This window comes from Dasypus novemcinctus, unplaced genomic scaffold (genome assembly GCF_030445035.2).
Source record: "Dasypus novemcinctus isolate mDasNov1 unplaced genomic scaffold, mDasNov1.1.hap2 scaffold_189, whole genome shotgun sequence".
Taxonomy (NCBI): Eukaryota; Metazoa; Chordata; class Mammalia; order Cingulata; family Dasypodidae; genus Dasypus; species Dasypus novemcinctus.
This window is the reverse complement of record NW_026688167.1, coordinates 386711-401525: the sequence shown is the minus strand read 5'-3', so window position 1 is coordinate 401525 and position 14815 is coordinate 386711. Positions and strand designations below refer to the sequence as shown.

General features: G+C 44.0%; 1 protein-coding gene across 2 annotated transcripts in view; it reads left to right on the top strand.

Moving 5' to 3' along the window:
* Nucleotides 1-14815, top strand: part of GLRA1 (glycine receptor alpha 1) — a 93373-nt gene that overhangs the window by 26581 nt on the left and 51977 nt on the right. For both annotated transcript variants that reach the window (XM_004453452.3, XM_004453451.2), the window contains exons 2-3: nt 5520-5647; nt 12343-12410. In XM_004453452.3, coding sequence (XP_004453509.1) covers nt 5520-5647; nt 12343-12410 — 196 coding nt within the window. The remainder of the gene's footprint in view (nt 1-5519; nt 5648-12342; nt 12411-14815) is intronic.

Sequence of the window (14815 nt, the reverse complement as noted above, 5' to 3'; positions counted from 1 at the left end):
CCCAGAATGGACCTTCAAACAATGTCTGACTATTTAACCAGGTACTTTCTGTATGGAAGAGATTCCTCTTCTTTGGGGATACCTAATACACCAGCTCAGTGGATTGTTTCCCTGCCAACGCAAAGGGGATTTTGTGGCCCAAGTCATAGGACAACTTCCCTTAAAGCCAAGTTAGACAACAACCATTTGGAGGGCTTATTTCCCCAGCTTGGCCAGGCCACAATTCAATTTAACCAGAAAATAGCTGAGATGCTGAGGTACTAGGATGGATTTTTTTAATATATAAATGGATTGGGGGGGGGGCGGGTAATCTGCCCTTAACTTTCACACCCACAAGGCATAGCCCTAGGGGTCGATCTCAAACACGTGGACTCCATGTCCAGTCTTCATCTCTTATTGCCTGCGTCTCTCTCTCCCTCTCCCTCTCTCTCCTCCCCCTTCCCTCCCTCCTGGCCTCCCTCACACATACACAACTTCTTTCAATTCTTCAGGTCAGCTTTATAGCCAACCTTCAACCCTCAAGCATCACTGTAAGAGCCATTTTCTCCACCAAGCTTTGGAAGCTTTCGCTCTTGGGAGCCCCCACCCCCCATCAAGTGCAGGTCAGTGTCCATCCTCAGAACTCACTGAATTCCCTGACTGTCCACCTCACCGCACCTCACGCACCTCCACTTTCACACTTTCCTCTTCCTATCCCTACCCCCTGCACCCCCTAAAACCTCCCTTGCTCTCTATATTAGTCAGCCAAAGGGGTACTGATGCAAAATACCAGAAATTGGTTGGTCTTTATAAAGGGTATTTATTTGGGGTAGACGCTTACAGATTCAGGCCATAAAGCATAAGTTACTTCCCTCACCAAAGTCTGGAGCAAATGGCTGCCGATGTCTGTGAGGGTTCAGGCTTCCTAAGTTCCTTTGTTCTAGGGCTTGCTTTTCTCTGGGTCAGAGTTCCTTCCTTCCTGGGGCTGGCTTCTCTTTCCTCTGCGTGCTGACTTCCCAGGGCTCCAGCTTAAATCTTCAGCATCAAACTCCAACACCAAAACTCCAACATCAGAAAACCCTCAACTTTGTTCTCTGCCATGCCTTTTATCTGTGAGTCGTTCCCGCCCCCCCCCCCCCCCACCAAGGGGTGGAGACTAATGCTCTAATCATAACTCAGTCATGCCGGTACAGATCAGATTACAAGCATAATCCAATATTTCTTTTTGGAATTCATCAGTAATATTAAACTGATACACCCTCTCAATCTGCACTTACCACTTCTCCAGCCCTGCAGCTCCCTCACCTGATTACCCTCAACCTCCTAGTTCCTCTTCTCCCTTCCTCTTCCATCTCTTGTCTTCCCTCACCTACTCCTGACCTCCCAGGCTGCCCTGCCCATGTCACCTGGGAGATGGAGTCTGTGGGGGGACTCCAAGGCTAACCCCAATTGGCTATTGGGTGTCATGCTGTGCCGGCTGTAAGTGAAATGGTTTCTCCCCAGTCTCATTGCCAAGCCCAGCTCATTCAGAATTCAGATTGACAGCTCCATATTGATTCTCTATTTCCAATTGATGCTGCAACTGGAGACTGAGACTCTGAGCATTGATCTGTCCTTTCCTCCAAAAAATCCCTGAGAAACATGTTGGCTCATTGATGAGAAATCTTGAGGCTGGATGGGGAAGAACCAAGGCGCAAATATACTCAAATGCCTGCCAAAGGAGTCCAGACAAATGCAGATACCCAAGACCAGACACTTGAGAAAGAAAAAAAGAGAAAATATTATGGACTGACATCATATAATTACCATTTAGGGCTGGAAGGACTCTAGAGATCATTCTAATCCCCTCATTTTATAGCTTGAGAGACTGAAAACCAAAAAGGAAAGTATCTCACACAGGCCACTCAGCCCCCAGTTCACTCTGTCACTCTGTCCCTAGCCCTCTGTTGAACCTTCACAACTGGGCTTTCCCATGGTCTCTGCCATCAAGAATCACAGAAGGACCCTTCATGCACCAAAGTCTCCTAATGTGACAAAAGTCTGACTAAAAAGTGATAGATAGTTTAAAGCTCTCTCCAGTCAGCGCATCGATTGCCGTGAGCTTCTCAGTGAGGAGTAGAAAACTTGGTACCAGAAAACCTCACTGAAAATTACTATTAATCAAATCTATCTAAGCTACATATTATATTTCCCTAATCCCTGAGACAATTTGCTTCATTTACATGCTTTTCTCCGGGTCAGCAAATCCTAATATTAGTGTTCTGTTTCTCAGATTCACTTCTAGGTTCTCTGCCTCGTAGCTCACCATCCATAAACAAATGCCTAACTCACCTAAGGCCTTGGTTCTTAACATGCATTGAGGGCCCTTTAATGCAGATTTACTCTCCACAGTTTCACAGAGCACAGAATTACTATAGGGGGCCCTTAAAGTAATGTGAAAAAATGTACTGTCTAAATACACAGAGAAATCTGCAATGATAATCAAGTGAGGGTCATGGCTATTTTGACATTAAAATGGAGGCTTCACCCAGGGGAAAAAAATGGGGAGCTATTGGATTGGGGATAGGAGAGGACTTTAAGTGGTTCACACACAATAACACTGAATAGCAACTAGTAACACTGAATCAAGACCGAACTACTGATCTTTTCAATTCTCTTTCAATCCTTCTCAATTAGCTCAAGGAGAAAGTCTCATTTAGGTGCTAGTATGTCTCCAACACCTCCCAACGCTGCTGATCTTCTTTTGTAACTTAGAGCAGGCCTCGGGCTCAAGTGGCAAGCAGCAGTATATGACTAGAAGTTAGAGATCTTTGTTTTACTTGTTTTGTTTTCATTGTATTCATTATTACGGTTATCTCCTACTATAACAAGTAATATTGGTTTTCTACTTGTGAATAGAAATATAATTTCCTTTTTTTAAAGTGTAATTTTAAAAGTGAGGTAATTTAATGAATAACATTAAATGAATAATAGAAGAGGTGGTTCACAAATAGGGCAAAAACTGAAAGTGATACCCAGGACACGTCTGGTATATGACATGCGAGAGGCTGGACTGGAGAATCCCAAAATTTCTAAAAATTCAACTGTGAATCACTTGACAAAATAGAGGCTTGGCTGGTGATTCACAGCTCTTTCTCCTCCATTTTATAATGTGGTGCATCAGAGTTGTGTGTTTCAGGATTTCTAGAAGTTTTGATTCTCTGGGAGGTAACAGGATATAACAAATTTGGAAAACAGTTACAGTAGCAATCTTCATTATTTACACTCTTCACAATTTACAAGACCTTCCCCTATTCTGCAGCATTTGGATGAGGCAACACGAGATTTTGAGTTCTAATCTTCTTTCTCATTAACGTGCTGAGTGGCCTGAGGCCAGTTCCTTGGCTTCTTGGTCATCATTCCTTCCAGTTCAGCTCACTGTGCCTGGGTTTTTAGTGAACTAATGGGCAGGTAACCCTACTGCATATCCTGACTGCTGCTGCGAGAGCTAGAAAATCAGGTGACTCTTTGGCTTTGGGGAGAGTTCAGGTATTAAATGACACATTATGGTAATTACAAATGATATGGAATAATTTGGGATGAATTCATTCTCCCTCTGTACCATCTAATAAGATTCAGGCTTATGAAAGAGACCTAAGGGCCGACAGACAGCTTGTGGCCTAGTACGTGCTGGGAAGGAGTACTATGTCCCCAAATATTATCTGAAAGGAGGGGCTGCAGCGAGCAGGAGCTTATGAAAGCTTCATAACTGCCACTCCTAGAGAGGTTCTAGAAGTGAATTATAGCAGCAGAAAAGTCATAAATCACCCATTGCATGCCTGTGTCCCCTTTGCCCACACTAGAGCCGCATAGCAGTCACGAGCCTGGTGCTGAATGGAGAAAAGGCTGGGCTCTGGTGCTCACTTAGGCTAAGGAAGGCATCAGGCAGGACTCCCCAGCCACATAGCATAATCTGTAGATCCTTATTCATCATCTAAAAACCAGTGTGTTTTTTTGGTAACTACTGTATTTTATTTTAAGAAAGCTTCCCCCCCCCCCCTTTTTTTTGTCTTTATTTTTTTAATGTTACATTCAAAAAATATGAGGTCCCCATATACCCCCACTGTTGGGGCATCTGAGGAAACTGAGGAGCAACTTTAGGAAGGAAGCTGTGACATTTCAGGTTGGAAGGTAAATTTGAGGCACAGGCAGGACATCTAGATGGACATGACTTGCAGGTGTTTGCAAATGAAGAAAAGGATTTTAGGCGAGAGCTCAGGGTGGTGGTATAGATTTGAGAGTTCATACTTTAGAGGTGATAACCTAAAAAGTTACAGGTGATGAGCTCAGAGAAGGCAATGGAGGCAGAGGTTACAGGTGATGAGCTCAGAGAAGGCAATGGAGGCAGAGGTTACAGGTGATGAGCTCAGAGAAGGCAATGGAGGCAGAGAACAAGAAAGGTTCTTTGAATACAGTCCTTGGGGAAAACTGTGTTCTACTGGGCTAGATCACAGAAGCTTCCATCCACACACACACTTCTCTCTAGGCATGCACTTTCTCCAACGTAACAGTCCCACAAGCACACATGACTAAGTTACACATAGGTTCCAGCTATCTCCTGGGTATGATTTCAGGTCTAAGAAATCTCCATTGCCAAAGCAATCCAGATGACTGATTCTTGGAATCTCTTAAACTCTTGAGCTTCCAACTTTGACTTTTATTGAAATCTGTACATCTTTGAGAGTTTGGCAGGAGAGAGGGTCACATTGTCACTGTTCTTAGACATTAGTAATTCAATGAGGCCCTGAAACCACTTTGTTGGGGGTGGGGGTGGGACATTGACAGAAATAGTGAGAAGCATTCCCAGCCGGACGATTTCAAATGACCCAACTCTTGATAACATTGAGGCAGTCCACCACCACTGATTTACCCTGGGACCTAGGTCAGTCCCTTTCCCTAACCGTGCCTCAATTTTCCCAACAGGCATTTTCTAAAGTGTGTGTTTCATAAGACAGTAGTCCTATAACACCATAGATGTGTAAGTTTGTTAAAGGTTCTAAGAAATCCTGCAGTAAAGATGTCTGATAACATTTTTGTTCCCAAATGCATTTGACTTTGGCAACTTTTGTTTTTTACCTAGTGACTCCTATTCTGCAGAGAACTCTTAGAGAAAGGCTATACTATTTGATCTCTAAGGTTCTTTCTGGCTATGATGTTCCATGGACATATGAGAGTGCAGGAACCTGAAACACATGGTTTGGCCTAGTGGAAGCTTAACCCTCAGTCTCCTCTTCAGGGAGACCCAGCAGCCAAGAGCAATTGCTCAAAATCCCAAAGATGCAGACATAAAATAGTCAGTAGCTTTTCATGGTCAATCAGCCACTTGACTGCCTGCCAGTATCCCACCCTGGCTGATGTTTGGCTGGGCCTTGATTCAATAAGGATCCATATGACCCTTCTTACTAAGATTCTGGTGGGTCTACAGGGGCTGACAGGGCTGACTCTGATCACAGCCCAGGAGGGGCCTCATTAATCCTTTGCTTTCCTCTCTCTTTTCTTAGTCTTGCTGCTTCCAAGGAGGCTGAAGCTGCCCGCTCTGCGCCCAAGCCTATGTCACCCTCGGATTTCCTGGATAAGTTAATGGGGAGAACCTCTGGATATGATGCCAGGATCAGACCCAATTTTAAAGGTAGGGAAACTTTCTTTCCAGACCTCCTGAGAAACCTTTCCTAGATTATAGGGTAAGCAGCATGGCATTGTGTGTGGATAGCAACTACCTGAGATGGATTCTTTGACTCTCCTTTTCTCTTTTCTCCACACGAGGCAGACATTGTTAATCAATTCAGCATTCTCTCCCACTGAGTCCAAACAAAGCCTCAGAGAATCCAACTCCACAGTACATCTGGTTGCCAAGAGTCAGTACGTGAACTAAAACCAAATTGCGATCCCTGGTAGAATGGAGAGAAGAATGAACTTGCAATGTAGAGAAATGAGTTTGAGTTGTGGTTCAAGCACAAAGTTTCTCTCTGACCTTGGATCAACCTCTTCTTTGCTCTGGGCCCTGGTTTCCTCAAATCTGCATTGATGGGGTTGGCTATATCTGCAGTCATTTTTAAACTAGACTTTATGGAGCAATAGGGCCCCAAAAGGGAGAAGCAGAGGCACGATGAGCAAGTCCATCCCTGCTTTTCCCCAAGCAGCTTCATTTTTATTTGATGCTTCTTTTAGTTAGGACTTCAACTAAAATGATCTGCTGAAAGGTTCCTATGGATTAATAAATAACTCTGAAACATTCTGGTCTAAATCAGGGCTACAAATTCAAATGACTACAGGAATTAGGTAGGTCACTTAAATGAGTGAGGTAAGCAGAGGGTAATGAAGTAAGGAGTGGCAGAGATTATGGAGAAATAGAGGTACCAGCCCCTGTAAAGAGACAGCCTCTCCTTAACCCCAGCCTGTAATTACCCCACAAGAATGTGGGCCCATGTTGCCAGGTCACCCTATATCCCACAAGGAGCTAGAAATCAAGATTGTATGTGAGGGAGCAGATGTAGCTCAAGTGGCTGAGAGCCTGCTTCCCACGTACAATACAAGGCCCTGGGTTCAATCTCCGGCACCTCCTAAAAAAAAAAAGATTGTATGTGAAGCTTCCTGTTTCTTAAAATATGTAAAGTCAAACAGAACATGTCTGTGAGCCAGATCTGCCCTGTGGGTAGCCAACTTACAAAGAAGGTTCTTTCCACTCTCACAGTCTTGCGATACCTTAACATCTATTCTTCATTGTGAACACTTCCTGTTGTTCAGTGATGCCTTAGGATACTGTCACCGTCTCACCCTGCTGAGCAAGATTCTTATAACTGGTGTCTCAAGGACCTCCTTGGGAGCCCATGCCATCTGACCTTTCTCCCAACACCCCTGCAAAAATCTTATTCTGAGGCCTCACAGCCAGCTTCCTGATCAATTCTTGATTCTAGATGCCCTTCCTCACTGTTCCTTTTGGCTCGACTCCAAGACCAAATAAGGGATGTGACAGCTGGTAATAGCTTCCTAATATTTGCTCACTTGCCCCTCATTCTCCAAATCTCCTCCTCTGAGTGCTGTGTCCAAACAAGCCTCTTCAAATAGAAAAGGATCTGGCAGGTGCACTGAGTTAGTGTTTGGGCCCAACTCCCAGGCCTGTTTACCTCGAGTCCCCTTGGCTCCCCTGACCCCTTGCCCCTGAGCCCAGAGCTCCCAGCACCGTTAGCCCAGCCCTGAGCCCCCCAGGGATGGGTAAGTCAGGACCAAGACCCAGCACACTTGGCCCAAGCCTCTTCACCAGGGTCACATCCTCACATACCTAGACGGGCCAGCCAGGCTTTGGACATGAAAGAAGCAGAATGGGCATCTGAAAAGAAAACCAGAAAGTGCAGGGCTCATCTAAGAGCAGCTGCTTCTCACTTCCAGCCAGAGGCTGCCAGGTAGGCCCTGAGTTGCTAGGCCTTCCAAGAGAAGGTCTAAGTCTGGGGTTTTTTGTGAAATCTTCGAAACTGGCGACTAAATCAAGTCTTTGTAAAAACACTGGGCCAAGTCGAACACGTCCAAGAGCTGGTTATGGCCCATGGCCTCTCGGTTTCCTCTGCTCCCAGCAGTTTTCGGGAATTCCAGTACACCATGCCCCCTAGTGGGCTCTCTCAGAAATCCATCCTAAGGAGAGCAGCCTCATGAGAACGGAGGGTATCATTGATGAAAGTCCATGCACTCAGGTTCAGGTGCTACCTGTCCTTTGTGTGTACCACATGCTTGGCACAAGGGAGGCCCTCAATAGACATTTCAGAAGTGAATGAACAAAGGAACAGGCGAATATGCTAGGGTCTAAAGTGATTTGCCCAAGTCATGCCATCAAGACCAGGGACTTGATCCCAGCAACTTTCATTCAGTTCTTCCCCTAAACAGCAGTGATTGATTGATTGACCAATTGATCAATCTGTTTACTTAACAGTTGAAATTTTTAATAAATAAAATTTTACCTAGTCTATAAAACAGTTGAATTAGGGCCCGACTCTGAGAACTTAACATTCAGGCCTGAGGTTCACAAGATGAGATAATTTCCTACACTTCTCTCAGCCCTTCACTGGCTCTATCCCCTCTAACCCATCCCAACTCAAGGTGAGGTACAGCTTCCTAGAATGCCTTCCCAGGACCTGGGAAGCAAGCTTTCTCTACCCTTCCTTGTGATGAGGACTGAAATGGTTGGCGGGAAGGGACCACCTGCCTCTTAGCCCCATGGTCCCTTTGACCCTTCCATCCAGGCAAAAATAAGATTTCCAAAAGTCCCACACAAACCGTGGAGCTCCAGAAAAGGCCTTGCGGATTAGGAGCCCCTGTGATCCCAACACAACAGGAAGAAGCCTACCTTGTTTGAAAACTCCTCTGCCAGGTGATTAATCTCTCAACTTCCTTCAAGCACCACAAAATTTCCCCGTTCCTGACTCTCCCAAAGATAGTGGGTTGGCCAGGAACAGCAGGCACTTTCTGCAGAGCACAATGGCAGTGCAGATCATAATATGGAAGTAAGGGGCACCAAAACTGGACTTCAGTTCTCCCTCTGCTCACCTGATGTGTGTGACTGAGTAAATAACACAAAGTTTCTGGGTCTCTGTTTCTGCATCTGTAAAATGATCCAGCTGTGCTATTCTGGGTCTTCTCTAAGACTCTGTTTATTATAATGGCTCCTGGGATGAGGGGCACAGCCCAATGCAAATACATACACAAAAGCAAAATTAAACTTTAATATTTAATGAAATATATACATTATCCTGCTGCCAAGGCAGCCGGAGTGTAATTTTCTCGAGGATAATTTAATTTCAGATTTATTTCAATGAACTGCACCTCCCCACAGGGTCCTTTTGGCTGGTTCCCTCTTGCACACATAAATCAGGTTCTAATTTATATGGGAGTCAGAGCACCAGACACTTGCAGCTCCTGGGCAGGGACTCTGTGCACGTCATTTCAAGGTATGACAGGGACTCTTTGGGGCATCTAAATGTAAAGAAAAACCTGGGTCTGAGTCTAGATGATGTGAAAAAAATTGAGAATGACCCTTTGTTTAGGTGGAAGTAGCAAAGAGGCAGATTTCAGCTCAACATAAGGGGGAAAAAATTAACAAACAGAGCTATTCAACTATGAAAAAGGCTGCTGAAAATGTATTAAGTTTCCAGCTGCTGGGGTGTTTAAGTTCCCAGCCTTGACAAGGTAGCTGGTTGGCAGCAGTGGTTCCCAAACCTAGCTGTGTATGAGAACCACAATAGATTCTGGGCCCATCTCCAAAGATTTGGGTTCACTGTGTCTTTGGTTTGGCCACGTAATCTGCAGATTAACACGTTTCCCAGGTGATTCTACTACCGATTAGAATACGGGCAGCAATTGAATAGTTGACCATTAAGAAATCTTCCAGCCCTGAAATCCTATAACCCTGTAATTCAAATGGATGACTTCCATAGGCAAAATCTAAACCATTCCAGCTAAGCGTGACAACCCAGATCAGGAGCTATTCTCCCTCCAGAGCAATGGGGGAAATTGAGACCCAGGAAAGGGAAAGAACATGCCTCAGTTCAAACAACCACTCAGTGCTGGAGCTATGTGAAAACCCTGAGGTCCTAACGCTCCTTTGGAGGGAAAACCAGGATCTTCACTCTAAGACTGAGTTCCCTCCTCCATGTCAAGATTTCTGAAAAGCAGGAAATCTTGGCTGAGTTTGGACAAAATGCTTGGGCTGCTTTCCAGAGGGACAGGAAAGAGCAGGCACCAGAGGACACAAGGAAATCTGCTTCCTTCTTTCCACAATCAGAAAACTCATTCAAGTCCTGACTCCGACACTTGTTAGCTAAATGAGCCTGAGTGAGTCACTGAAATTCTCTGTGTTCCATCTCTGAAGTAGGAAAATAATTCTTCCCCACCTATATCAGTACCTTATGGGGAGCAAAAAGAAAGTGAACTGAAAAAATTCACAAATTGCAAATTACAATCTTCGTATAAAGGATTATGATCTAGCATCTAAGTCCTATCCACCCTTCAAGGTCAGCTCAAGGCAATCACCTTCATGAGGCCTTTTCTAACTGCCTCACTCTCCAGAACCTCTGTCTTATCTGGACTCTGCCACCTTCATCCCTCTTTACCATGATCTCACATTCTTCTCTGGCTATTTTATGCTGGCCCTCTTGCCTGGTCATGTAGCAGCCCACTACTTAAAAAGAACTGGACTCTGTCACTCTCTCTGTGACCTTGAACGTGCCCCTTCCTTTCTCTGAACCACTTCCCTACTAGTATAGCTATTAATACAACCATCTTTGGGATTAGACAAATTGGAGCTCAAACTCTGGCTCAACCATTTACTAGCTGTGTGGTCTTGGCAAATAAACTCCCTGAGCCTCTGTTCCCTCATCAATAAAATGGAGGCAATAACTATAACTTTTTTTTCATTTTTTTAAATTTAATTCTTTTTTTAAAAAGATACATAGGTCACAAAAAATGTTACATTAAAAAATATAAGAAGTTCCCATATACCCCCACCCCCACCCCCCACCACTCCTCCCACATCATCAACAACCTCTTTCACCATTGTGGCACACTCATTGCATTTGAGGAATACATTTTGGTTTTTTGTTTGTTTGTTTGTTTACTACTTTTTTTATTTATTTCTTTCCCCTTCTCCCGTCCCCAGTTGTCTGTTCTCTGTGTCCATTCGCTCTGTGTTCTTCTGTGTCTTCTTGTATTCTTGTTGGCAGCACCAGGAATCTGTGTCTCTTTTCTATTGCATCATCTTGCTGCATCAGCTCTCCATGTGTGCAACACCACTCCTGGACAGGCTGCACAGGGCTGCTCTCCTCACAGGGTGCACTCCTTGCACGTGGGGTTCCCTATGCGGGGGACACCTCTGTGTGGCACAGCACTTCTTGTGCGTATCAGCACTACACATGAGCCAGCTCACCACACGGGTCAGGAGGCCCTGGGTTTGAACTCTGAACCTCCCATATGGTAGGCAGACACTCTATCAGTTGAGCCAAATCCGCTTCCCTGAAGAATACATTTTGGAACACTACTACCTCATGGACATTGTAGTTTACACTCTCAATGAGTTATGGCAGGATATATAATGTCCTGCATCTATCCCTCCAACATCATTCAGGACAACTCCAAGTCCCAAAACTGCCCCCACATCACACCTCTTCTTCCCTTTCCCTGCCCTGAGCAACTCCCATGACCACTGTCTCCACATCAATGATACAATTTCTACCATTGCAGGAGTCACAACAGTTCTATAGTAGAATACCAGTAAGTCTACTCTAATCCATATTTTATTCCTTCATCCTGTGGACCCTGGGATGGTGATGTCCACTCCACCTCTAGATTGAGGGGGCTTAGATCCCACATGGCTGATGAATGCGATTCTCCTGCTTGCAGTTTTAGACTCTCTTGGTTCCCTGGTATGGTGGTTGACCATCTTCACTTTCCTGTTAGCTGACCTGAGTAAGTCCAATGAACCAGAGAGTAGGTGTTGCAACTCTGCTGAAGCTCAGGACCCAGCTGGCATATGGCCAGTCCAGGGATTCAAGTCTCCTGAATATACACCAACCCCAGCGCCAAACACAGGTTAAGTGAAAGTGACAGAAGAATAAGCATAACTTCTTGTTTAGTTATCATGAGTTAATGTTAGTAACACTCCAGTATAGTATCAGACCCCTTAGTAAATGGTAGCTGCTAAAATTAGTAGTGTAAAATGAGGAGATTGGACTTTAACTAGCACAGGTCTTTCTGGCAATGATATTCCATAGCCAGGAATATTCCTCCGCTTCTCTCCTGTCCCTTGCAATAGGATTTGAAAAGCTTGCCTGGAAAGTGTTTAATAAAGACTTGTGGGCTTCCCTTGATTTTCCCTCTGGATTCCTCAGCTGGCAATTCCCATCAATGCCCTTTCAGGAAATCATTCTTGGTTCATAAGTTCAAGGCAAGGAACTTGCTGTTCCTTGCAATTCCCAAGATGGCCTCCAAATGTTGTAGCCGTAAATACATTTCAGCTACAAATTAGAAGTCAGCCAATGGGGTTTGGGGAAGGGATTTCAACCATATGGCAGGATGATGAATCATCCTGTGTTAATGAAAGTACATCTCGGCTCATCCTCTGGTGTTCTGTACCTGGTGCTCACTTGGGGACCAGGGAGTCTGGCATAGCAATGTTAAATGGCAGGTGAGAATCCTATGGGCTTGGCGGTGGGGTGGAGGGCAAGCAAGAGTCTTCTCCAATAAGGAAGATCCATTCCAAGGTCAGCATTCCCAGGAATAGGTCCTATCCTATGCATTTCTTCACAGCCAAGGGGCTGAACAGAAATCTTTCTTGGTTGGCAGGTCCCCCGGTGAATGTGAGCTGCAACATCTTCATCAACAGCTTTGGTTCTATTGCTGAGACAACTATGGTGAGTGAGTCATAACACAAGGTGCTATTTCCTGCTGGGGATGCACAGCTCTCTTCCTGAAGTATTTAGCCTCTGTATTGGTCTTCCCCAAGGAGATGAGGGCTCTGGTGTGTGTGTGTGCGTGTATGTATGTGTGTGTGTGTGTGTTAGGTCTTCAGTGGTATATCATGAGGTTCCACAATTTTACTGTCCTAGGCAATTGATGTTTTTGGTGAAGACATAATATCTGAAAATTACCAAAGAGCTAGCAGGGGTAGAACATGCCAAATACCCAGGAATACAAAACAAAATTACATGAACAAGCTGTTTTTAGATTAAAAAAGAATGTAAAGACCTGTTTGTAGGTTTAAAATTCAACTGCACATAGAGACAAAAAGTTGATTAGAGGTTACTAGGGGCCGGGGAAGTGGGAAATGGGAAGTTATTGCTTAAAGGGTACAGAGGGTACAGAGTTTTCTATTTGAGATGATGAAAAAGTTTTGCCAATGGATGAGGTGATGGTAACACAAGATTGCAAATGTAAATGATACCACTGAATTGTACACTTAAAAATGGTTAAAATGGACTATTTTGTGTTATATGTATATTAACCAAAATAACAATTTAAAAATTAAAATAGTTTAACTGCAGAATGGCAAAAGACTAATGGTTATGGAAGCTGAAATGGGTATATTGGAGTTGGTAGAACACTCTTCTCTAATTTAATATGTATTTAAAATTTCAATAATAAAACTTTTAAATTAAACAATTACACCAGGAAAAAATACTGAAAGGGAAAATATCAAAATGTTAATAGTGATTATCTCTGGATGGTGAACTTATGGATAATTTTAGTTCTTCTTTTGGTATTTCCACATTTTTAAAACTTATGCAAGGAGCAAACTTTACATTAGTAATTATAAATAAATGTATTGGTACTTTAATATTTTTCTCAACCCTTTCCACACTTGGAATGGTTGTCTTACAAGAGCTCCTAACGAGCACCTCTGCTTTTTCCTCCCTCTCAGATAAGAAGCACATGGACGTTTGCATTATTCATAATCTTTGTGCAGTGAGTGTTGACACTTCAGCTCTTCTTTCTTTTTTTTTTTTTTAGTTTTTTTTTATTGACTTTGTAATAATATTACATTAAAAAAATATATATATGAGGTCCCATTGAACCCTACCACCCCCACCCCACCTCTCCCCACCCCCCCCCCCCCAGCAACACTCCCTCCCATCATCATGACAGATCCGTTGCATTTGGCAAGTACATCTCTGGGCACCCCCGCACCCCATGGTCAATGGTCCACACCATGGCCCACACTCTCCCCCATTCCATCCAGTGGGCCCTGTGAGGATTTACAATGTCCGGTGATTGCCCCTGAAGCACCATCCAGGGCAGCTCCATGTCCCAAAGACGCCTCCACCTCTCAGTTCTTAATCCAAGTCAGAGACCACTGAGTTATGGGAAGGACCTGGTCATTTGAGGACATACCATACTTTCTTGTTGTTTCCATATCATGACCACATAAAGATGTATTTCCTTGATATTGTCCATAAAGAATAAGAACATGCTTTCTACTGTGTGGTGGTTAAAAACCCAGGCTCTGGAGTTGCACAAAATCTGGGTTCACTCCGTATCTAGGAGGAGATGATTTGCTGCATGTTTTTAAGCTTCAGTTTCCTCATCTGTGAATTGCTATCCATGATTAACATACTGACCTCATCAGGTTGTTATATGTGACATGTATAGGAAAGTACTCTTCACAGGAAATACTTTTCAAATGCTTACTAAGTGTTTTCAATGAAATGATGGTGATGATGGAGACTCTGCACACTGAAGCGCCAACACTATCACTGATTAGCTGTGTGCTCTGGAGCTATTCATAGACCCCCTCCCCCAGGCCTCCTGTCTACCTTTCCAGCCTTAACTCCTGCTGCATTTTGCCTTCTACAGAGATAGCATAGCAGAGTCATTAGAATGCAGTCTTCAAAACCTGGGCAAAATGTAAGGTTCAGCCTTGTGACCTTGGGCAGTATAACCTTCCAAAGTCTGTTTCATCAGCTGTAAAATGAAGACCCCGAGAGCATCCACCTCATGTTGTGAGGATGAAGAGTTAAATAATGGAACATGCTAAGCACAGTGCCTGGCAAAAGTACACATGCAATGAGCATTGGCTATTATTAAATGCCATTTACAATTCTCAACATATTTTCATATTTACTCTCTCGCTTGATTCTCTCACTGCTTCAGCTGGCTAAGCTGCTCAAAGCAGGTACCATAAAATGTGTTGGCTTTTAACAATGGGAATTTATTAGCATACAAGCTTACAGTTTTGAGACTGCAAAAAGTGTCCAAATTGAGGCCAGTGATCCTGGACTTCTCTGTCACATGGCAATGCACATGGAAGCACCTGGTGGTC